The 27010-nt window shown below is 27.0% G+C and overlaps 1 protein-coding gene across 1 annotated transcript; it reads right to left on the reverse strand.

Moving 5' to 3' along the window:
• Positions 1 to 542: 542 nt before the first annotated feature.
• LOC129975175 (transitional endoplasmic reticulum ATPase) lies at positions 543 to 27010 on the reverse strand. The gene is made up of 18 exons (XM_056088146.1): positions 26736 to 27010; positions 20495 to 20600; positions 15556 to 15728; positions 14797 to 14877; positions 13654 to 13846; positions 12869 to 13103; positions 11574 to 11707; positions 10926 to 11061; positions 10484 to 10596; positions 9756 to 9920; positions 9518 to 9640; positions 8941 to 9153; positions 8770 to 8854; positions 4484 to 4577; positions 4226 to 4355; positions 3539 to 3703; positions 1658 to 1815; positions 543 to 1112 (listed from the first exon to the last, which is right to left on the reverse strand). Exons 1-18 carry the CDS (start codon positions 26750 to 26752, stop codon positions 1022 to 1024), a joined length of 2412 nt encoding a protein of 803 aa, XP_055944121.1. The 5' UTR covers positions 26753 to 27010; the 3' UTR covers positions 543 to 1021.

The raw sequence follows: 27010 nt of genomic DNA on the forward strand, positions 1-27010 counted from the left end.
CCCAATAAATACTGAATTTCAAGATTATTACTGAAATCTTTTAAAGTGTTTAAATGAATTCATGGAGAATTTTCAATTTTAAGATATTTCACATATTATATATTTCAACTAATAAAAATAAAAGTTTCTGAAAGGCTACTGAAGTAGGGGTGCGATTTCTCTCTCTTTTTTATCAATGTTCTGAAATACAAGCTTTGTATGGAAATCTCTAAGATGAGTAGCAAATCATTTTAAAATAAGTTTCTAAGCCAAAATTATTATAGTTTGAAAATTTTGTGTCTCATAAAAATTATTGTAAATTAAATAGCAGCAGCAGAAGGAAATCCATACTTAGTTTTAAATAGTATATTACTAGAGTCTCGGGGGGGGGGGGGGTATAATGATAAATTTCAATTATAAACTTTTAACATACATTATTAAATATTAAAAGTTTGCTTTTTCGAAAAAGTACTACATCTACTGGAAACATGTAAAAGGAAAAACTCATTTCATTGAGCTTTTATTACAAAATTTTTTCCACAAAACAGAAAAACACTAGGAAGCAATGTCACAATGTATTTATTATCTAAACCAAAAGCTCAAATCAGATTACAAACACGAGGGGATCATATCCCAATGAAATACAAAAAGAAAAAAAAATTGAAAAAAACATGAGAAATATCTATGATCATTTATACATGTGTTTATAAGTGAGCTAAAATTGGTTTCATTTTTTATAATGAATCGAGAAAATTTGGACATCAACACAAGGGGGATAATAAAACAATCTTCACCAGTGCCTCGCAGAAGCACATTATATTTTGGTTTTTGTAGTTGAAATTTGTTATACAAAGAGGTTTAAATCATGGATATCTTGCAAAATAGATAAAATAATGTCCTTGACTGAAATGGTGAGAAAGCAGTAGTCCTTGGCTCAGCAGGAGCGTATGTAAAAACAGTGCCTTTTTTTTATATATATTCATTGAAACAAATATTAAATAACCCATCACAAATGCTGATTCTTCTACTCGAATACAACACTTTAACTGTACAAATCATCATCGTTATCCTCGGGAAGAGGCTGGCCTGAATTGTTCTGGGTGCCCCCACTGGGATTTTGAGAGTTAGGAAACCTAAAACGAATAAGAAAAGGACCTGTAAAACACTTTTCAATGATAAAAATTAAACAGACTGGTTTTATTTTTACGAACATCTTTCAAAAAATGCTAAAGAAATATCAAGATTGCTTTCCACAATTTTCTTACAGTCCCAACAAATAAACAAATGTGAGGGTATGAAAGCAATTCTAGGGTAGATTCACAATACGTAACATAATTGAGAGATGATGCCTTTGCATTTTTTTTTATAATTATCAAAAATAAAGTTGATATTTATTCCATATTCTCACAAAAAACATTCAATAACACTTTTAAAAATGATTTTCAATAACAAATTATATAGAAATAGTACTCACAAATATTCTTAATTTACTAAAACATGATTTGCTTTCTTTTAAATGTTCTTGATTAACCGAGAAGGACTGAGATTTTACGAACATCACAATTACATGTGGATACTCTTCCACAAAATTTAGTCTTAAAATTATATGAAATTCACTTAGAAACATTTCTATAATAAAGAACTATTGTTCCCTTAAATGATATTAATAAATGCTTACCTAAAATTTGTACCAAAACCTCTACTTTGCTGTAATGTTTGAGCGAACATTTCATATTTTCTAATATCATTATCACTCACAGATCGACGTGCAAATTTCATAGCTTCTTCAAAGTGATCACGGCGAATTTCAGGGACAGGGTCATAGTCATCAGTATCCTGAAAAAAATTAACAGATAATAGAAAGATAATTCACTGAGGGAAACTTCAATGCAATGCAATTTAAAAACAAGAAGTAAATTTTAACAATGTAGTTCCAAATTCAGTAATAACAAAGGGAAACGTGTCACCAATTTTTTTTATAATATTTGGAGTAGAATTGTATAGTAAGATAAATACACCTTCTTTTAAGAATAACTTTATGTATGTTTTCTTTCTCTTTTAATTTGTTTTTATCAACTCTTTCACATATTAAAGTTTATTTAAAAACAATTATTAAATTTAATTTTTTCCCTTTTGATTCTGATTTAAAGAATTTGAAATTCTTAATTTGATTCATAAACTAATAAAGATATATGCCAACCTTTATTTTTTAAAGTTTTTTTCGAACAAATATCAGTTTTTGCGTCTTATTAGAGCTCTTCATTAAAATTTCACAAAACAGTAACTTATACATTGTTTCTCATGATTTACATTCAAATATCACACTACTAATAATAAAAATCCAAAACAAAGCAAAATGAATTTCAAGAATTAAAAATTATAGATAAAATAATATTTTACTGGGGAAAAAAGAATTTCATCCATATCCAGAAAGTCGAATCATTTTTTTTTAAATGGAACATACAAATTTTAGTTTTGATGCTAAATTAGGGCAAAGCTACAAGTTGTCTTTAAGTAAAATTCATATATGAAATTTGTTCAAAAAAATATCAAAACATAATGCTTTGTAAATATTCCTCAATGTACCTATAAAAAAGCAGGTGAAATATCAAGGTATGACAATTGGATTTCAATGTAATAAGTCTTATTTGGCTATGTTGCACCAAACTTATGATAGACAAAACTTGCCCAAGGTACAAAATTTAATATAAAAAACATACAAGTACAAAATGCATGAAAATAAAGGCCAAAACAAATTGTCAAAAATTGAAATAAAATAAATATAATCAAATAACAAAACATCAGAATATTAAAACAAGCTCCCTTATTCAGAATCAAGAGATGACAGTATAAGGCATTGGAAAATATAAACTTTTGAAAGTGAAAATTCCTCAGAACCATAGGATTGAAACATCCATACTCATATCAGGCAAATAATCTTTAAGGGGTGTACACAGACATTGAGCAAAACAAAAGTTGGACTTGAAATAAAATAATGAATTGTGCCAAACAAGTAAAATAAATGTGATTAACTGACCAAAGAAATAAATTTATACTAAAAGTGCTTAGGATATTAAAAATGATGTAGAACTATTACACAATAGTACATTAATCTTCAAGGATAATAAAATTTGATTTTAGAAAAACTGAAATCTGCAGAAATATGACATATCTTTGAAAGTCGTCTTTATAACAAGTATTTTAATGAATTTTCACAAATAAATAGTTTATCTTATTTTTTGATTTACTGTTGTCGTAATCAAATTGAACATAAACCAATTGGCCATCTGTCAATTGGGTTTGTTTTTCAACTTTCAAATATAATAACAATAAAAAAAATGGGATTATGAATAGAGAATGAAGATTTACATAAATGCAAGGCTATTTTTTTTTTTTTCTTTCTTCTTAAATCATGATTCAAAATTTTCTGAAAAACTATCGTCTTAAAATCAGGGGGTGGGGTACCTTTAAAAATAATTACAGAATAATTCTTTAATAAATCACTAGAATCCATGACGAATGAAAATTTAAGGTTTTCTTTTTTATACAATATTCTTACCATAGCTGCAGCCGCATCAGGATTTTGCTGTCGTTCTTTTTCTTTTCTGATTTCAGCTTCAATGGATTCTCTGATTGCCAACTTGCAGGATCGCTGGCATACTTCTGTTAAGTCAGCACCACTGAAGCCTTGGGTCACTTTGGCAATGTAACTCAGGTCAACATTCTAAAAAATGCAGTTAGTAATATAGTAGGTTACTACAAACTTATCTTACACAGAATAGATAGTATGTGGCAAAGCACTTTAAAGTAATATATTCTTAATAGTAACAACATTTTCAGCAAATGTTATTAAACTAAAAATGTAAAAAAATAAATATTAATTTATTAATGGCCAAATGGATATATTCAACATTTATTTTCAACAAAATAATTGCAAATTTTAAAATTGACATTTCAAAGTGAATTTTAAAATACTTACATTTTAAATACTTCAGTAATACATTATCTTCAAAATCAATAAAAAGAAAAAAATTTAGCATTTTTCTTCAAATAAAAAAGTACATAAAACCAGACACAAATGCACCTCTATTGTTTAGTCACAAAAGTTAGGTTCATTTGATAATCTTTCATATTTAGGTACAGGTCCAAGAGGCAAATAAAACAGCTATAATCCAAAAGAGAATTATTTGGTTTGGAATGAAACCAGAATATTATATACATATATATAGCAAATCTATTTACATACCTGAGAAACTGGGGATTTTCTTAAGTTAGCCTTTAATATAGATTCTCTAGACTTTTCATCAGGTAATGGAATGTAGATAAGCTGATCGAGACGTCCAGGTCTCAAAATGGCTGGATCAATGATGTCAGGTCTAAATAGATAGAATATATAGACAATTACATCAAAATGCACTTTCTTAAGAGAAGACAATTCTAAATAGTATAACATGTTCCAAACAAACAAATCTTGACATAAAAAATACAACGGAATTCTACTTGCCTGTTTGTGGCACCAATAATGAAAACATTCTTTTTGCTACTCATGCCATCCATTTCAGTCAAAATTTGGTTAATAACTCTGTCAGCAGCTCCACCTGAATACATTTAAAAGAAGATTATTTAAGATTTGTGTTCCTAACTGCTTTCAAATGAAAACTGAAAGTTAATAACTTGCAAAATAATTAAGTAAATTTGGCCCCATTTCATACATTCAGTTCCAAAGTATCTAAATTATACCCATTCATATATTTTTTTAAAAAATTAGATTCTAAAGATTTTATTATAACTAAACAGAACCGAAGAAATAATTTATTCAATTTGAAATCCAATATCTTGAGGCTGAAAGTACTATCAAAATTACTGAATAATCTAATAATTAATCATTAAGGTAACAAACATTAAAGATAATAATTAGCCTAATGATTAATACATTCAATTTTAAATACAACTAATATCAATTTAAAATTTACAATTTATACACTAAATTTTTTAGTAAGAAAAAAAGGAAAGGATTTCAACAAGTTTACGAAAATGTTTAGATTTTATATAAATGCATTATGCAAAACACTAAACATTTTGCATTTTAATAGCTTTAAACAGCATAGGAAAAAATTAATCTTATTGCCTTAAAATAAACTGCTAACTAAATAGTTTTATAACAGTGAAAATCATGTTTATGATTTGAATAATAATGCATTCTAGAACTGTGCGATTATCTTTCCAAAATTTATTTTGATGAACCACAATGTTCATTAATTATTCATAAAGCTATTCTAACAAGAAAAATTCTCCTTAACAATTTGCCAATAATACAACTAGATTTTCTTTAAGCCTAACATACTCAAAGATATAATATATAAAAATTTGCAAAAATGTTTTACATCATAATACAAAATCAAGTGTATCAGCATAAATACAGGAAGACGCAACAATGCGTTTTCCTTGTGGCAGATGATATTTTATATAGCATCATTGCGAATGTCAAGATTTATACCAACCTAGACAACTCATAGATGCAAAAACACCTTAGAACATATATTTATGGTTATTTTTAATTAACCTAATAATACTCCTGTTAAAAATACAAAGATGAAAGCAGCTCTGAATCAAAATTAAATTTCTTCAATTTTTTTTAAAAAAGAAATATTATCATAAAGTAAAAATATTTTAATAAGTTTTATAGGTATGCATTAAAAGGTTTTAAAAATATGGTAAAATATTAAAAAATAAAGATCACTTTGGAAATCCTCACATTACCTACACAATAAATCCCCAAGTTGCAAAATTTACACATTTCCTTTAGAACAAATACAACAAGTTTATAAAAAGGATTTTAATACATTAAGTGAACCTGAAGATACAAAATCAGAAAAAATATCAAAAGCACTTATATGATATAGCAACAAATGTATCAGCATAAATCAAGATAATGCAACAATGCACTTTCCTTGTGGCAGCTGGTGTATTTTATATGGCACCTTTGCGAATGTCAAGATTTTGACCAATCAAGACAACTCATAGGTGCTATGTTCAGCGAGAAAATGTTATAATACTGTTTCTTAGTACTATATATGTATTTCCTATATTATATAAATTATTTTCTGATCTAATCACCTTAACTCCCCCCCCCCAAAAAAAGTCTGTTAACATTGAATTTAAAATCACCAATATTTTGTTTTAATCTTGATTGTACACTGTTCCAATTTTGATAAATTTTACATATCATACATTATTCATATTTTAAAATCTTACTTTAATAGCTTACATGTAATTTATTTTCTTCACCATAGTATTTGATATAAACAGGGGTGTTTGTGGGACCCCAAAAAATCCCCTGAAACTTTTACGGACTTACTACCGGCATTTTGGAGTTTCGAGAAGCGGAGGGGGGGGGGAGAGAAATGAAAAATTACAATTATGAAGTATTGAATGACCTAATTATAAAAGTTCAATAAATTACTTTTTTTGCAAAATTAATAACCATAAATTTTCAAACATATAAACTACTACATTTTATGCAAATATTTTAAATTACCTGAATTAATTCTTTTAAAAAAAATTATCTAATTTCTGCTGCTATTTTTTTATTTTCTGATGTTTGTGGGCTTGTCTTTCTTTTGTGGTGAACTTCATAATTGCAGGAAGGTTGACTTTGATTTTCCTCATTTACAGTTGAAGAAATTTCCTCGAGAACTGCACATGCAGAGGTAGAAGCAGTTTGCTTTTCTGCTAATGTAGAAGGTTTTTCAGAGACTTTTATAGGTGACTCATCTGAAATACATGTTTTTAAGTCCTCTTGATATGTTTTCCAACTTCTGTTCATATTCAGTAAGAGATCTTTGTGAATTGGATCAGTCATTGGATTTTTTGAGCCATATTTTTCACATGAGTTTTCTTTAGAAGCCATTAAATCATATTTAATAGTCTGCACTGCATCTAGGGAATCAATCTTAAGAGAGGTTCTATAGTCAGTGACAAGTGTATCCATTAAGTTGAATGCACTTTCCACTAATGGGCCATGGAAGCAGCTAATGCAGGCTTTGACCAATTTAGCCAATGTAGGATACTTATAATCATTTGTGAAATCATCTTTTAAATTAAAAACTTTAGACCAATATTTATCAATTGTACACTTGACTTGATTTCCACTTTCATCAGATGTGTAGAGCATTTCTTTGGTGATATCAATATCACTCTGGTATAACCTTATTTCAGCTTCTACTTTTGACTTTTCATTATCACTAAAAATATGGGACATAAAAGATGATAATTTTTCAAAGGCTAATATTGTACTGGTGTTACCTCTTAGCTCTGGATCTAATGCTGTAAAACTAATTATATATGAATTTTTAAGGAGTAATTTCTGTTTCATATGCTGAAATTTCAAAGTGAAATTCTCTTGCGTACACAAATAAAAAAAATATTTCAATAAACGAAACGAAAAATTTACACCTGCATCAATAAATGAAACGAAAATTTTACACAGCGGAAAAAAAAAAGTTGCGAAGCGATCAATGACAAATAGCTAATACGGTGAAAAATCCCCCTTCTCTACTTATTGGCGCCACGCCAGGAGAGATAAGACCTTTGAACCCAGAGTCACGTGATCGCACATCTGGTCGAAACAAGTCTCTCCCTTTTTTTTCTGCCGCGCTTACTTGCCGAAAAGAATCCAGAAGAGAATGTCCGAGAACCGGGGAAATGAGTCATAACTCGCAATAAGGAAAGAACAAAAAAGAAGTTTTTTCCCCCTTTTCACGCATTATCACTGCCTTTGGAGAAAGAAAGGCAAAGTTTTCACCACACACACTGCCCTTGCGTTTTCTGCTTTCAAAGCAAACAAAATTACCCAGATCAAAATAAATAATTCATTATTATTCCTACTTCCTTTTGAACGACGATCCCCGGAATTTCCGGGTATCAAAGTTCAAAATCCCCGGAATTCCAGGGTTTCCCCGGAGCACAAACACCCCTGTATAAAAAAAATGTATATATATATATATATATATATATATATATATATATATATATATATATACTTATAGTTCTGTATTTCACATATGATACATTTTTCATTAATATACAGTAGACTCCCGATTATCCGGGGGCGGATTATCCGCGCCTGCCAAACTAAGTTTTTTTTTTTTTTTTTTTGCTTCCAAGCAAAGAGAAAATGCTTCCAAAGCAAGAAGCAAATACAAATGACTGATTTCTTCAAAAAGGTGTCGTTTTACAGTTATGCTTTTGTAATTACATAATACATTACAATATTAAAACAGTACATATGTATTCATTTTTCTGTGTATCCTTGAGCTTCTCGTAAGTACAAAGCACTTTTCTGTTTTCATTAACAAAATGCATTTTAGGTTAGTTTTCAGTGATATACTAAAATATTAGCGTTAGTTAAACATTTCCTGCTGTTTATTTTACGTTTTAGTGTACATAAAACGATGTTTCAAAGTTGGAATGACTGTTTTCTCTTTTGCTATACCCGTTTCTAGCTTTTTTCGGATTATCCGCGATTTTTTTTATCTGCGGCGGCAGCGCCACCCTATTCCGCGGATAATCGGGAGTGTACTGTATTGCCAATTGCTTTTATTTTGTTATGAGAGAACACTAGCATTTACACCAACTCAAATGATCACGGAGTTCTTAAAACAACATGACAAGAGAAAAACTGCAACTATATTCTACTTTGAAAAGTATTGTGTGACCTTAGATTTTTTGATATTATGACAAATATATAGATTAAAGTTTAAATAATGCACAAACAATTTCAACAATTACCTGCATCTCCAACACTTCCACCTCTGGCTTTCGCAATGGAATCTAATTCATCAAAGAATAGTACACAAGGTGCAGCAGCACGAGCCTGTACAGAAATGAGTCACAATTTCATTTCATATTTTCACAAAACCAAATAAAAATTTAATTCAAAAGTTTTTATAGACAACTTACCTTGTCAAAGATATCTCTAACATTGGCTTCTGACTCACCAAACCACATAGTCAAGAGTTCTGGTCCTTTAATGGAAATGAAATTGGCTTGGCATTCATTGGCAATGGCTTTGGCCAGTAGAGTTTTACCACAACCAGGAGGGCCATAGAACAAGACACCTCGTGATGGAGTCATGCCAAATTTCAAGAACTTGTCTGGATACTCCACTGGGTACTAAAAGAAGAAAACCAGTTGTTTTATACAAAAACATATTATTGTTGAATATAATATGCTTCTTTACAGATGCAGTTAATAACAAATGCTCTTTTTTCTAACTGTAATTCATAAATAGTGACAAGAATAATAACAATTTAATCTCGATATATATTTACAATAAAATATATTACTTTGTAAGCAATTCTGAAGCAGCTTCAACAGTAGTAAAAGAGTTTAACAATAGATAAATAACATTCTTATTAATCACTTATTAAGTTTTAAAGAATTATTATAAGCCCACCTGCCTTGTTTATTCTCTTAATAAAGTAAAAACATTTTGAATTACAAACTGTACACAGAGATTTTAAAGATCAAAACACACCTGGATCATTTCTTGGAGTTCTTTCTTTGTTGTTTCCAAACCACCAATGTCATCCCAAGTGACACTTGGTACTTCAACTACAGTCTCACGTAAAGCACTTGGACTGCTCTTACCCATAGCCCACTAAAATGAAAATATATATTAGGATTGGACAAAATATATATTGTGTCAAATGTAAACATTCTTACAAAATATAAAATATTCTTATAATCAAATAACCACTATGAATATTGCTTACCCTAAAGTTGTCCATTGTAACAGCAAGGGAATTAAGAACTTCAGCATCAATCTGTTCATCTTCTAAATCAATCAAGTCCATCTTCTCACGAATTTGTTGCAAAGCAGCTTCAGAACATAAAGCAGCCAAATCAGATCCAACAAAACCATGGGTCTCACCAGCAATCTGGAAGGAGAAGGGGCAAAAAAATATTAATTTAGCTTTTCAAAATATTTTTTTCAAGACAATTTTCATAAGATTTATAATTTGCATCATATTGAACAATTTGTATATCTTGCAGACTTTTCTTATACTAAACTAAATAAACCGATTCCTTTATGTACTACTTGACGTTTCTAATAGAAATAGGAAGGGCAACATGAAGCCCAACTTAAATGACATTTATAAGAAATTTATTTGAAATTGTTCCATCCTGAACAATCAGAATCTTTTAAAAAGTAAAAACATTGAGAAACAAGAACAATAGATCAAATTTAACTTTTGAAATTACATTTAATAATAAAAAAAGGAAAATAAAAATAACTATTCCAAATTAGGCCACTTTAAAAAAAATCAAGAAAACTATATATTTCTGTAAATACAAATATTTCATGCATGAGTAAGTTTCAAATAATAAAAAATTTGCATTCGTACACTCAACTTTCAATATTTTTCATCTTTAAAAAAATCATCACAAAGTCATTAATTGAAATTATATTGCTTCTTATTTTAACAGTTGAGAAAAATACCTTTTCAAGATCAACGTCTTCAGCGAGTTTCATGTTTTTGGTGTGGATACGAAGAATTTCCAATCTTCCAGTGGCATCAGGAATACCAATATCAACTTCACGATCGAAACGACCTGAAAAAATACAAATAAGCATTTTAAACTCAAAAATGAAGACAAAATTATCTGAAGCTTCGTTTAAGAAGGTAGAAGATTCTACATATAATACAATAATGAAAAATGTCTATAATTAAAAATCGCATGGAGAAATAATATGGAAGCAAGCAAACTATGTCTTATAACTTTTAATTTTTCCTTAAACAAAATGTTACAATATATGCAGAAATATGTTTTTGAATTATAAATTACTTTTATCAATGATTCCTTCATAATATAATAATAAGGAAATTAACAATAGGTTTATCAATTTCAAAATTAATTTATTTAAGTAAAATTTCACTTACCAAATCGACGCAGAGCAGCATCAATGCTGTTTGGTCTGTTTGTAGCTGCCATAACTATGACATGAGACCTCTGTTTGAGGCCATCCATCAATGTTAAGAGTTGGGATACAATACGTCTCTCCACTTCACCATGAGTCTGAAATAAGTCATTTAATCATTACTTCATCTTTTATAGATAACACAAAACATTAATTACTTTCATTTGTTTATTTTTAAAAATAAAAGTGCTTCAGGTTTTAAATAAAAAATTAGATTCAACAATCTATTCTTTAAATATAATTTCCCACTGGAATTCTGATTTACTCAATAAGAGTTTTTAAAAGAAAATTTTTGATTTCTAAGTGAGAAATAAAAAGATCCAAAAGCTCTCTGGATAGAATATTAATCTCAGAATGGATATTAAATAAGTTTAATTAACTAATAAATAAGCAAATATGAATGTTATATGAAGGTAATATATAAGCAAAAGAATTTTAAAAATTAACTAAAAAAATTCATAAATAGAACTATTATTTTATATAGTTAATAACGTATGAATGTACAATAACTGAATAAATTTGATATTCAAGAGCATATTGCAACTGAAAATTATATAATTTCATGCAGTAATGCAATGATGAAGAAATTTTTGGAAATAAATTAACATACTTTTTCTCTTTTAGGTGCAATAGCATCCAATTCATCAATGAAAATAATAGCAGGAGCATTCTTCTCTGCTTCTTCGAAAGCTTTACGCAAATTACTTTCAGATTCACCAGCCAACTTGCTCATAATCTCGGGACCTGAGAGGAAAAAAGGAAAATAATTACATCATTTATTGTTCCAGACATTTCAGGAATTTGTAATGCAGTAGATGACATTTAGTGCATCCAAAATACTTTAAAACCAATATAATTTTATAAGCACATAAGGGCATCACAACATCATACAAATAATTCATTTTAAATAGAAACATCAAGACAATGTGCAGGAAATATTCATACACAATTATTTCTTTTATACTTTCTTAAAATGACAAATGCGTTACCAATCATTCATTAAATAAACTTTTCATAGAAATGCTAAGCTAAAGGTTCAGCATGGCATCAGAATAATCATTCTAAGGGTGAATAAAGAAAATTCATTCTTCACTATTTTGATTGGTATAACCAATGGACCATTACTTCTGTGATCACTACAGGAGGTCCCATCAATAGTTTTAAAAAACCTTTATTTAAATTTTTCACAACCAACATTTATTTTATAGATGGCTAAATATATCAACAATTGCATTCAATGATTCGATACTTATGACCCACATGCAATAACACAATACATAAAAGTATTTTATACCTTATTATAGGACCATTAGCAACAATATTCATCGACATTTCCTTGAGATAAAAGAAATTTTTTTATGATGATCTTAATAAGAGATTCATTCTTCAATAAAGAAAAGTAGCTGAGTATTTTCATCTGCACAGTAATTTTTAAACAGCAAATCAAATGTCACAACTTGTCAGAAAAAAAGGCATTTGGAAAAAAAGGCATTTGGCTATAATTATTATTGAAAGTTAATTCAGTACAGATCACAAATTTATTTCTATTCAATTTAAACTAAATTTTAAATATTGGAATTTGCTTTAATATTAAATTTCAAATAAACCTGATGCATTTATATATGTTCTATATCTTAGCTTCTAAATCTGTAAATTGCACCTCTTAGGCATTTTTAATACTTCAAATTTGTCACCAAAGATAGTTTAGAAAAGAGCCTGATTTAAAACATTTCAATATAACTTCTCAACTTTTAAACTTATTTCATCAAAATTTTCCTTAATGCCCTATTTCTTATTCGCTTCCCAAACTCAGGATTTCAAAAGGAAAAATTTTTAATAACTATATAAAATAATTAAACATATTATTTTTAATTTAACAAGCTTTTAAGCAAATGTATGCTGTACCATTGATTAGGAAGAAAAAGGCTCCAGTTTCATTAGCTACAGCCCTGGCAATCAAAGTTTTTCCTGTGCCAGGAGGCCCATACAACAGAATTCCCCTTGGAGGTTTAACACCAATGGCCCTGAAAAGGCTTGGATGTCGCAGAGGTAATTCAACCATCTCTTTAATTTGGGCCAATTGTTTTCTGCATCCACCAACATCATCATACCCTACAGCATTTAGAGTTTCCTCTTCTTCCTGCAACAAATTACAATGTTAACTTTTAATCGATAAATTATTGCTCAAAATATTATGTCCAGCTTGACAAAATATAAATCTAAACCAATTATTATTTTCAATCTGGCCATCTTGTAAATTTTCATTACTCTAAACCCTTTCAACACTAACTTGGCCAAAGCCAGCCATGAAAAGTTTTATGGGGCTAATAAACTAATTTTGGACTGGTTTCTGCTACAAAACATCATAACATTGTCACAAAACAGGATTTCAATAGAAAAATGATTTACAAATTACATGTTATTCAAGATTGCAATTTAATATAAAACAGAGACACAGGGGATGCAATGAAGTCACAATCATTTATTCACTATGTGTTTTTTTTTTAATTCAGTGTAGAAATACAAAAAACAAATATTTAAATATATACACTCAGAAAAATTAAACCTTGTTTTTTAAAAAAGGTTATATCCCTATGGTCAACAAAAATATAAAGATTGTTTTTCTAATAAATAGTATTAAAAATGAGTTTACTCCTTTGTTGCATAGTATATTTAAATCTCAAACATACTTCACGCTTGATAGGATCTCCTTCACAATGGATAACAGTGTCAGGTGCCACAATACAGTAAGGGCTGGGATCAGTTTCAACCACTTTGAACTCTACAGCTCGCATACCACCACGCACTAAGAACAAGTCCCCTTTATGGATGGGTCTGTATGCTTCCAAGAAGTAAGGCTTTAGGTACACATCAAATAAGCTCCTGAAAGATAAAAGATGCATATGAAAATTTATTTTAAGATGGAAGAAAATTATACTTCATTATTAATTTAAAATATTACATGCTTAATATTAATTAAGTATAAATGATAATTCTCCTTTTTTTGGGGCATTTTAACTCAATTTTTTTCATAGTATTAATGATTAATTGATAAAGATATTTAAGGAAGTATTCGTTATTTTAAAAATCAACACCCCTCAAAAAAGATATCCCCATTACAAACCACTCAATAACAAGTAATTAAAACATTTTGAAAAATATTTAAAGCCAATTATAAAATATATTCAGACAACTATTATGATATGAGTATTCATAATAGTGCACTTATCATTCATATTTAAAAAATCTCCAAAACAATTATGAGGTGATATAATAAACATACATGCATAATTTAATATTAATTTCAATTCAACAAAATTTTCCAATATGAAGATACAATCCAATACAAAAGTATGAACATTTTGTCATTCAAAATTGCATGAGGTAATAAATTACTTTATAAATGATTAGAACAGTTTCAAACTTATATTGAAAATAGGCAATGAAATGCTTAAAGCAATACATTAACGATACCAAAACTTTATGCATTCATTTTCAAGCAAGCAGCATAGCTTGTTTCAGCAAATGAATACTTTATTTGAAATATCTGGCAGTTATTTTCAATAAATTTGCAGAATTATTAAATATGCTTTTTTTTTTTTTTTTTTAAGCTGAACAGCAAATATTGCTAAACAGAGGTTAGAGTATATTATAACTTTGGTTATTATACATATGTCACAAATACAACTCTTTCTTTGGTAGTTAACATATAATTGAATGCAAATCAAGCATTTAATATGAATATCAAGGATAGAACCGTTCACTATCAAGATGCATTAAAAATAATATACAAGGATTAAAAATTTTTATACATAAATTTCTAATATATTTACCCTGTCAAACCTTCAACTGTATCATCAATGGGCAGAACATGTATTCTTTTCCCATACTTCACATCCGGACATGGTTGGATACTACAAATTAAAAGCAATTGCATCACAGACATATCTAGTTAACACTTTCTAAGTCACATATACCAGAGACGAAAAATATAAAAATATTTCACAAGTTCTTACAATAAAAATAAATAAATCTTATAAGTAATACCATGTCAGAAAAGAAAATACATGGCATGCTCTTAACTACAAGTTAATAATCAACCGATTTTGAAGATGCATAAGAAGTAAACATAAAAACAGAATATTAACAACTCAGTTATTTTTAAGTTGGAGAATATTAATATTTTAATAAAATTATATCTTAAGAAATAAGTTAGTTATTTTTCAAATTAGGCTCATAAAAATTTTACAAATATAATAAAATTTCAGAAATCAAAATGTCTGGAGGAATTTCAAAATATCCCATTTACATACACAATATAATAAGTAGTAAGAGAATAATGAGGGTGAAACAAATTTTAAAAAAGCAATTCAACATCTCATTTTCTAAGATCTTAATTTTATAAAAGGCATTATGCAGATCATCAAATAACACTGTCAGAAGACTGAATGATCGTTTCTGGGAACACAGAAACATTAAGTCCCTCAAAAATCAGTTTCGAATAATGAACATAATTCAAGACAATGCACAGCCATTTTATTAGTGTTTGCTTTTAAGGTTATGAAGAAAAATTTTAATGATTTAATACATACTTTACTACATCACCCAATCTGACTCGAAGGTTATTTCGAATGCATCTGTTCATACGGATCTTCTCATTGGGAACTCCATCACTAGACAAGACAATGCAAACAGTCTCTCTGCGTTTCTTGCCCTTCAGCAGAATTGTGTCACCACGGAAAAGTTGCAACTCATTCATTTTTGACTAAAAAAAATAAATGAATTAAATGAAGGACTTTAATCAATTTTAAAACTAAAAAAAACTATTTACTTTTTTTCCCAATTAAAAAAACTTCAGAAAATTCTAAGAATCTATAAATAACTCTAAATGGCATATCATGCATACAAACAATGTAATGTATCGTACATTAGAACCCATTTGACGAATTAAATCATGCTTAAACAATACAGAAATAAGAATTTTTATTTTTGATTTCATTAATATAATCAACAGAACTTCAGAATGTTGTTAAACTTAAGATATTTATTGCAAGGACAGGAAACAAAAGGTGATATGAACAAATTTTGTAAGATTTTTTCAAAGCTAGAAAAGGTCTTGTGTTTAGACATGAACACACATATTATTAAATCTACATTTCTTCAGAAATATAAAGTAATAAACAGCATGAATATATTTAACTCAAATATTTTACAATAAGGAAATAAATATCCCAGAAATTATCTAAATTTGTTTTAAAAGTCGCAAATAAACTTTCTAAAAGGAGAACAATTTATATTTTCATCATAATAATAAATACAAACTTATAAAATTAAACAGCATGAGCTCTTATCCTCCTATCCTTTATTTCTTTTTAAATAATGTAGAACAAACATAAAAATAAAAGATTTTCTTGGCAATATTGCTTTGATAATGTTAAAAAAAAATACTCTTTCATGTTTCTGAAGATTATTTTGTAAGTTATCAAGAATATAAAATGTCACTTATAAGAATGTCAGATTTGTTATGATAGCCATGTAGGTATTGCCGATTATTACCATACAAATAATTTTAAAGATAATGCTTTTAAAAAATTGGACACTTCAAAATCTTTTAAATGTTGCCTTCTCAGGAGTTTCTTAATATACCAAAAGATCACATTTTACATGGATACAATAAAGAAAGTCAAATTACAATATTTAATTCTTAGTACTTCACTGATGTCACTACAATGGCATTGGATTGTATGCAGATGTTAAGCTTACAACACACAATTCAATTTATTTAAAGAATGTATCAACCTGTACCGAGATCAAAATAACAAATTTTGGTTATTCAAAAGTTTGGTTGCTGCATCATGAACATTATAAAGATTGAATTGTATGTGTTTTAAGCATATTATATACATGCAACCCAATGTCACAGTAGTGCAAAAAAAAAAAAAAAAAAATCATTGAATCCTTTGTCAAAATTGAATTTTATTATTTATTGAGCCAGCACTCCCACTAAATTCCTCAATGTCAATAAATGTATACTGAAAAATGTATGATTTATATAAAAATATTTTATTTTAATAAAATCAATTTTTGAAAATGCAAAATATTTAGCTATTAAAAAGATAAATAATGGCATTTTTATATGAACATTTGTCTCAAGAAGAATAAAATTAGGGAATTATAATGGATTTTTACTTAACAGCTAAGTTTATTAAAAAACTAGTTGCCATTGGCGACTAGCCGGTTCGCCAGTATTACCACTCGCTATAATTTTCAATTAAATATTTTAAGTAACTTGTCTCTTAATAGATTCTCAAACAAAACATTTTTAATCTTCACATTTTGTTAGTCATACCAAACTTATATTGTTGTTTAGATTGTTTCGTTCATTTTACTATATATATTTTGCTAATTTGTTGCCATTTCCGGTAAAACTTCAACTTTAATTTAAAGTGGAAATGATGAAATTGCAATTAATATAAAGATATTTTTTAATAAAACCAAACGTTTTATTTTATTTATCATCTTTATTGTTATTTATTTATTATTATTATTATTGAATATGAGTATTGCAAACAGAATCGCTCGGTATTTAAGTCTTATGTGAACTACAAAATATTTTTCATAATTTATGTAATATCTCAAAGAATAATTCAACAAAAACTTCTCGGATTCAGCATAAAATTCAGTTTTTAGTTTTGCTTTCTAAAGGATTGAAATGAAATCAATAATAATATTTTGTTCTGGCCTATAAATATATTTCAAAAATTATGAAGTCTAAATTTAATGCAGTAAGGTATCATATTCTGAGAAATATTCTGGACACACCAAATTTTAAATAAATGAATGAATGTTTCTATTTTCCATGATCAACTAAGACTTATTTATGAGGTTTGAATGTTAATGCCTTAAAATAAAACTGATTTATTAGGTAATAATATAAAGAGTGTAAAAGATCATAAAATAATTTTTCTTGAATTTATTTGTTTAGAAAAAATAATATTTCATATTTGTTTCATTTCCTACAGACACGTGTGGAAAATTACATTTTGGCTGATTTCATTTCCAAAAAGATTTAATGTATTTTTAATTGGAGCTTTAATCAATGTGATGGCAACACTTTGAAAAAAGCAAATTTTTCCCCATGAATGCGAAACGTGCTCGTGCAGCTTAAATTTTACTTTATACGAAAAAAATTGTTGAAAAATATAGTTAAAATATTTATTTAAAAATTCATTAAAAATAGAAATTTAATTTTCAGGTTAAAACATTGGTATCATTTAAAAGATAAGTTTTTGATCTTTAACTTCATGTAAAAATCTTTTTTGTGCGGAAATATTTTCGGAAGTTATAGCAGAAACACGCCCCAATTTCGTTTACTTTTTAAATAAATAAAATTCTAACTAAAAATTCGAAAAAAAAAAAAAAAAAAAACCAGGTGCACATTCCCGGCCTCCAAGGTATACACGTGCCAAATTTGGTAGCTGTAAGTTGAATGGTCTGGCCTGTAGAGCGCCAACACACACACATTGAGCTTTATTATATGTATAGATTATCAAATGAATAGAATAAGAAAAAAAGTTATCAGAAATTATTAATTGTGTATGGTAGGAAATGAATACTTGCATACTAATCACTGTCACCGGCAAACATAGTTAAACATAATCTTTAACCTTTTTTTAAGAAGAGGAAGGGAATTTTATTTACAGGCATACAATTCATATATAATTACCACAAAATGATTTGATTCAGAACAGCTAATTTCATTTCTTGAGCTTAAATGATACTATCAAGGATTTTTTTTAAAAAGAAAAGAATAATTTAAAGTATTAATTTCATATTATAGAATAAATTTCAATGAACTTTAAAAAGCCAGATAAACTAAACATAATTTTTATTTAGAAAATGTATATATAAATAAGGCAATCCAGTAATGTTAGGGGGTAACCATCAAAATTTTTTTTATTCAAGACATCAAATGTTCATGAAAAAGACCAAGAAGCTCTTATTTTAAATAAATTTGAAAAAATCGATTTATAAATTATTTGTATTGCACAATTTTTATTACAGCATCACACAATTATATGAAAAGATTTATTACTTCATAAATGGGTGAGTGAGGTACTATTTCAAAAGAATGGGAAAATTAGCGTGAATAAAATGACAATAAAATTAATGTGAATGACTCCTGGGTTTTATAAGACAGACTATATTTAGCTATTTCTCAAAAACGTGCTTGTATTTTCCCCCCCATAAAAATATATATATCTTCAAGTAATAACAGTGAAGGCTTTACTTCAGAAATATCAACAATGAAAATTCTTTATAGTCAACCTACTTTTAAATATTACAGCTTCTCAATATAATATAATTAGATGCATAAATATATATCATCTCCCATTTAACTTAGTTTTCCTTTCACAAGATACTGAAATAATATACAAAAAACTTCAGAATTAAAAAAAAAAAAAAACTATCCAATCATTTTTTTTTTTCTATTGTTAAAAATTTAAGTAGGCAAGATGACAGTATAAAAAGGTAAATAACAAATAAAGCGGCATAACCTTTCTAAAATAATACAAATTAAATGTCTTTGAAAATACTTTATTAAGACTCATATGACCAAACAAAATATAAATTTTCATTGAATTTTTTTGCCATCAAGAATCATGTAAACCAGATAATCGCAAAAAACAGTATCAAATAGTTGAGAATGAGATGTATATATGCATATGGAAACATTTTCAAACAATTCAATTAACAAATCAAAAAGCAACTTCAGAAGTTTTTAAAAATTCATTTATAAATTATTTCAACATTTCATAATATTATTTATCTTTCCATATCTGTCTTGCAATTTCTAGCGAGATAGATAGTGGAGTACTGGAAATTGCTTTTTTTTCTATTGCTGTTGTAAATAATAGTATAATAAATATGAGCAGCATATATTTTGATGTAGACATTTAATCTCTCAAGCATGATATGAAACCGAAATGTGCATTTTATCAAATACCAATAATGAAGAAGTATAGGTAGAAAGATAATAACTAATATGATGTATGGAATTTCATCCTGCAAAGCAGCTATCAATAAATCAACTCATATATTTACCAAAAGTAAATTTCCTCTCAAAATATATAGGGTTTATAATCCTTTTCAGACCTAAAAACTTCATTTTTTTTCAGCATTAATGAAATTTCCTAAGTTAGTACATCATTTAAGTTAACAGTATTTATTTTCTCTTGTATAATATACCCTGTATAATTAATTTTTGATTGATATATTTGTTTTAAAATCATAATAGAAAAAGGGGAAAAAAAAAGAAAAAAAAAAAAAAACGAAATTCAGAAAATGAAAACGCAAGAGATTTATTCTGATTGTAAAACACAGAAACATAACAAATAGAAAAAATTCAGTAGCAAAAGTGATCTAGTATATACTTAGTTAAAAAATGTTAATCGTTATTTTGCCTGTACCTTTAAATAAGAAAAAATAGAATGTTTATTTAATCTAAATGAATTCAATAAATATATTCACCTGTGACAAATCAACCACTGAATTATCATCATTTACAGCTTCTTCAACAATAAGTCTGTTTGGTTTTTGTTTGGTTTTCAAAATGGCAGTAGCCAATTCTTCGGCACTGAAAAAACAAACATACATTTATTTCAAAAAATATTTAATTGAAAAAGGTGAGTAAAATAACAAAGAATGACGAAGGAAATGTCATTAAGAACTTATAGATTCAAAACAAATAAAACAATTATAAGAAATCGAACAAGAATTTTTTTAACTGAAGCATTTTTAACTGAATTAAGAACACATTTAAATAAAATGTAACTTGTAAACATTTAATTAAAAAAAAACAAGAAATAATTCAATTTAAATAAAGGTGCAATCAATCTAACGCAAAAAAAATATAAATAATAAAGAACACTTCGAATAATAAAATGATCCAAAGTTCTTCCTAATACAGAAAGTATACTTCTTAAAAAAATTATTATATCACTATCAATTTGGAAAACTAAATTTAGCAAGAAATCCAAATTCTAAATGTTAAGGGCAACATCTTCTTTCAAGATATAAGTAGCCTAATTTTTGTTCATTGCAGAAATGTGATTGGACAGAAGATAAAAAAGAAATCAAAAAAAAAAAAAAAAAAAGAATCAAATAGTTAATGTATAGAAAAAATTAACTTGACAGCTCGGATGGTTTTATATTTCAAAATATGTATAAAAGTAAGAAATCAATACCATATGATCTTCCCAAAGACACCTTAATATTATTAAAACAAATTTAAATACATGTATATAGGACAACTAATATACAAGGAAAGTCACTATATTATTGTAAATATACTTCACTAACATAATTTAGCAAATTTTATTTTTATGGTCAATGGACCTTTGTGGTATATCTCTGACACATTAGTTTTTTTTTTTTTAACAGATCTTTCATCAAAGAAATGACTCACTCAAACTGGCATTTTATTAAATCATCATTTACTTCATACTCACTCTCTGCTGTAGAAAATTCCTACCATATGATAAATTGTAGAATATTTTCTTCATAAATTATTTGATAAGAACTATCTAAGAAAGAATTACATCTTTAACATTGAGAATTCAAAATTAAATATGAAATTTCTGACCTCTGATCACAATGTCAGATCATTACAGATCCTAATATTCATCTGCTTTATACTGAATTCAGTCTTGATTACATATTTTTAAGTGTTTCTGTATATCAAAAACCTGATTATATATATTTTATTACAAAATAAAATGTTTTTCAAAAAATTTTATTCTTGGTTATGGTACTTTCCGACACGTTGCAGATGTTCACTTTGGTTTGTTATAAATATGAAACTTACAATAAAACCAATTTTATTAAAAGTCTGAATAATGCATATATTTGGCCTTTCTTATCGATAGATTTAAAAAAAAAAATTATTTATGTACAGCGCTTACAACTGGATTTCCTTTGATTACTCACACTGCAATTCCCGCTTCTGTATCAATAATTCATCTCTTCTTGTTATCTGAAAATTTTATATCTTTTCGTACTTTATACATTTGTCAATGATTTTTATGATCACACATCAAACTTATAGAAAAATTCCTCCTATGTGTAATGATTTTCCGCCAAATTTAATTATTTTTCTCATTTCTAACAATATTTTTAGATGACAAAGACCTACTTTTTACCTCCCAAAAATTCAAGGAACCAACTCAAGAACTGTACATTTAGAATTACCTATTTTTTTTACAAGAAAAATGGCAATATCTACAAAAATGGGGAAAAATTGCAGCAAAGATTTATTAGTCTTAATTTTTTTAAACATGCTAAATATCTATACAATTATTTTTTTATAATTGATTGAAAAAAAAAGATTAAATCCTTAATTAATAATCACTAACTAAGCAATGTTACATTCATTATCGTATCTGAAATGAAATGTTTCGCAGATGATATTTGGCATTCATATCTTATAGGAGACCTCAGATTTCACTGCAAGCAACTAAGACATATTACCAAAATAATTGCATTATACACAATAGAGCCTGGAAATCTTGGCATAAACTGAAAATCACCAAATAAACCCAGGGGCTACTATAAAATAAGCATTTACTTTTTATAATTTTTTAATTCTCACAGAAAACACAATAAGAATATTTACAATATTGTTTTGAAAAGATATTATGAACTACAAAATTTAATAAACATTTTAAAAACTAAGATTAAAGTATTCTTTTATTGAACAAGAACTTTGTATAAGTAAGTTTGTAAAAAAAGAAAATTTATTTCTTGCAAACTATTCCATTTTTAGAAATAAAAATTTTTAAAACATTGTAAAGAGAAAAAACTGCTTTGATGTAAAAGCAATGAATTTTATGATTCTACAAATAAGGATAAATCTCAAAACAATAAGTAACAACCAACACAAAATCCTCACTAAAAATACAATTGAATGTCTAAAATTTAAGATATACGACTGTACTCGATTATACAATACTGGACCATTCATTTTAAGTATTAGGTTCAATATTAGAAACCACACAAATTTATGCACTTATGCATTCTTTAATATATTTGAAATGTAAACAATGCTAGAAAAGAGAAAAAGAAGGAAAAAAAAATCCATTACATTTTGAATGCACAATCGTCTTTCAAAATATGCAATTCCCAAGATACTAATTATTTAACATTGCTCTTATAGAAACTAAACAATCAAAAAATAGAAAATATTACCTGTAGGATTTTTAAGTTAAAAAAAAAAAAAAACCATAGTAATCGTTCAATTTGGTTTCAAACTTGAATTCTTAGATGGATGGGCATTTATATTTCAAATAATACAATCTTAAAAATAGAAGAATTAACTTGGAGAAAACAGCATATCTCCAACAACTTTTTAAAATTTCAAATGATGCAATAATAAGTTTCGAAACTTTATAAATTTTTACTACCTATACAGATAAATAGGTATGTTGATGTTCAACATGGGTAGACAAATGGACCCAGAGCTACCAAATTTAACATAAATATACTTTGTAGCAATTTTTTTAAACTTTAGTTTATCAAAAATCAAGCAAAATGTTTTTGCATAACTTCTAAAAATATTATAGTATAAATACGATTTTTACATCATCTTATTTAAAATATTTTTCGATAATACAAATTTCTTTTTCTGTTTTTAACGAATTTTTAAAAATTATTCTAAGCATTTTTTTTTCCAAACAAGAATATAGAAATATATATATAAGAAGAAACAAGAATACTGAATGAATTTTATATGTACAACAATGGTTAAAACAAAAGCATAAGAACTTGAGTATACTCAAATCTACTGATAAAAATAAAGATTTTGCAATACAAATTACTACCAATATAAAAAAAACATAATATGTATAAAAATAATAAAATGTATAAAATAGTGAAGTTAAAGTTCTCTCTTTAACACAATTATTGGAAAAGCAGATTTCAGGAAAGCAAACAATATCTTTAATTAATTATGAAAAGAATGTGTAAAAGGTACTTCTTAATATTTACAGCCCCCAGGTTACTTGGTAATTTTCCAATTAATTTTTTTATAAAATTCTAAGATTTCACCAAGATAGTTCACATTATTTTTCATTTGTTACCAATTTATAAGAAACAGTTTCAAATTGGCATTTTTTTTGTGTGTGATTTATTGCAGAGGTTATAAATATCAACAAGTATAAATTTAAAATGATATTTAAAATGATACAAACATAAAGAGAAATGCTAAACTTTACATTGTTTAAGATTAAATAGTTGAAATGTAGAACAAAAAATACTAGTATTTATGGCATTTAAATTATTTTGTAAAAAAAAAATAAACTGATAGATGACCTTTAAATCCTTCATGATGAATCAGATCTTTTCATTGAATAATCATTTGATATACTACATAAATTATAAAAAATAGTCTGCAGTACACATAAAACTTAAATGCTGAATAATTTCTTTACTCATATTTTTTGAACAACATGCTTGGTTTCAGCAAAAACATTTTTTTACGAATCAAAATTTAATTATTTCTGCTTCAAATTAAAATTCAATTTTTAAGGAAGCCGATAGAAAATAAGAAATGAAATAAATCTAATGATGTAAGGCTTTTAAAATAGCACGAATTATATATTTATCAAATAAAAATGTTTTACTGAAGAAGACAATAAAACCAAGTTAATTAACAAACTAAGTTTTTGTAACCATTAATCCGCACCAACTAGCTGATTGTTAAACGCATATAGCAAATAAAAATTCCGGATTGTTCAATAATCTTTATTTATATCAATTAAAAGAAGGAAGTGCTGCAAATTATTACCATTTATAGAAGGATTTATCACCATTGGTAACTAAATAGCAGTTGTAAATGTATGTGTAGAGAACAAATAACAAATCGTAAAAAGTTATGTGAACCAATGCTGAGGATATTTAATTGAGGAATTTAAGCAAATTTCAGATCTTAAGAAGATATTTAGTTTATATGTTATCCTACATATTAATTGCTACCTCATCTGTGTTGGCAAATGTTTCATAATGCAAAAGAGAACATCTAAATGTTTCATTAATTCATTCATATTCAGCACCTTATTAATCTCAGTATTTGTTGCTAACCCAAATGAGTTCCACAGGTTCCGAGCTTTGTCTAAGCAATTAAATATACTTTCAAAATTAATTAAGTTTAATTAATAACCAAATATTACACCAATTAAGCAAATTTTTAAATCAAAATATTGCCATCTGGAAATTTGTTAATTTTTTGAAATTTTACTTAACAGTGATCTTAATCTTGACGTTTATAACATAAAAGAAATTTACTTAATCTACACTTCAGGAAATTATTTTTTTTTAAATGCTTTGCAGTTGAGGAAGAAAGAATCTTTGAGATGTTTCAACTTTAATTTGAGAAAAATATTTAGGAAATAATACACCCTAGGACACTTGCAGCGAGTTATGTCATTATTATGAACTTGAAAATAATAACTTGCAAAGGAAATGTTAAATTTTATACTCCATTCGCTTTTTGTAACATCTTTATATTGAATGACATCATTAATGGAAGAATACCGACATTTAAGAATGGCAACAATTATGGCTCCAACAATAGAATTTTATTTAAGATAAATAACTTGATTGGTAACTTACTGTAATTGTCGTGTAATTATAATGCAACCTTAAGAACTAATTGCGTTACTCATTTAAAGGCCCAGAAAATAAAAAACAGTGGTTGTTAAAAAAAAATTTTTATTTTACAATGTTTTTTTCATCATATATATTTCCTTTAAAAATAAAACATTAAAATTTTCATAATTCATAATAAGGTTGAAATATCCTAATACATTAAATGACAGCAAAAAAACATCTCAGAATTTTGCCAAATTTTAAAATAACAATACTAGCTATTCATTTTAATAACCATTCTTTTAATCATATTGTTCCTTTACAACATTCCTAGTTTGTTTAATTAATCATTTTAACTTGGGAATAAGTTATTTTTTTAATTACTTTAAGAACAAGCGATTAACACAAAATGCATAACATCATTCTTTTTTCTTTCCATCTTATTCCTTAAGGAAATTGTTTATCTTAGTTTTAGAGGTCAATACACTTTACCATTGAACAGTAGACATTGTTTAGCAAGTATTTTACAGCTCTTATTAAATCATGTATTTAAATAATTCAGAGTACTTTCGATTCAACATTAATAGTTTCATAATCAATCCAGGATAATTCCCGCAATACAACTATAATTACAATTTAAGTTAAGATTAATCATATAATTGCTGCCGTCGATTAATAATTCTATATACAAAACTTCATTTAGAAAATGTTTAAAAAACTGCAGCTAATACTACATTTCAAAATTGCACATTTTGCTTTTGGAAACAAAGAAGCTTATACCAAAACAAAAACGAAAATAGTAATTAAGCCTATTGGATTTACTGACTCAGCAGAAACTTCGTTAGGCTTAGTGAGAGGTGACACTTCATTAAATGCATGGCAATATGTAATCACATAATAAAATTAAGAACCATGCAATTTTTTTGGAGTTACTTAAAATATTAATAAACCTTTTAATCAAAAGAAACATCATAAAATTAAAATGTTTATAAAGAAAGCCGGTTGACATCAGTATAAACAAAAGAAATTTTCATAACAAAAGAATGGCGCATTAAAGAAAAATTAGAATTTGGAATTTACAAACAATTTATTTTATGGGAAGAATTTTAAAAAAATCCTCTTAACTTACTTTTGTTTTCCAGCCATATTCAATCAGGTATCGTTATTTAGAATCGCACTTACGGATTTTACTTATTTTCAGCAATCTGATTCAAAGTCTTGGTCAAATTTTAGTTATATATCAGTGAAAGGAACTGGTTCTTTAAATTTTTGCTAACAAAAATATAAGAATTACGATTGACAAACCTTAAATACACTGTTACATACAATGGAAATGTTTTAATAATGGACAACAGAGATGAACGCAACTCTAATCCGAATCATTTCCTGAGATATGCTTGGTAA

The sequence above is a fragment of the Argiope bruennichi genome, chromosome 7, assembly GCF_947563725.1.
Source record: "Argiope bruennichi chromosome 7, qqArgBrue1.1, whole genome shotgun sequence".
Taxonomy (NCBI): Eukaryota; Metazoa; Arthropoda; class Arachnida; order Araneae; family Araneidae; genus Argiope; species Argiope bruennichi.

Bases quoted from the DNA above. Each gene is read 5' to 3' on its own strand.
- LOC129975175 (XM_056088146.1), bottom strand. The intron at 15,729-20,494 runs GTGAATATATTT...TATTTTTTTTAG, and splicing joins CAGTGGTTGATTTGTCACAG to TCAAAAATGAATGAGTTGCA. The intron at 9,154-9,517 runs GTGTGTTTTGAT...TTCTTCTTTTAG, and splicing joins AACTCCAAGAAATGATCCAG to TACCCAGTGGAGTATCCAGA.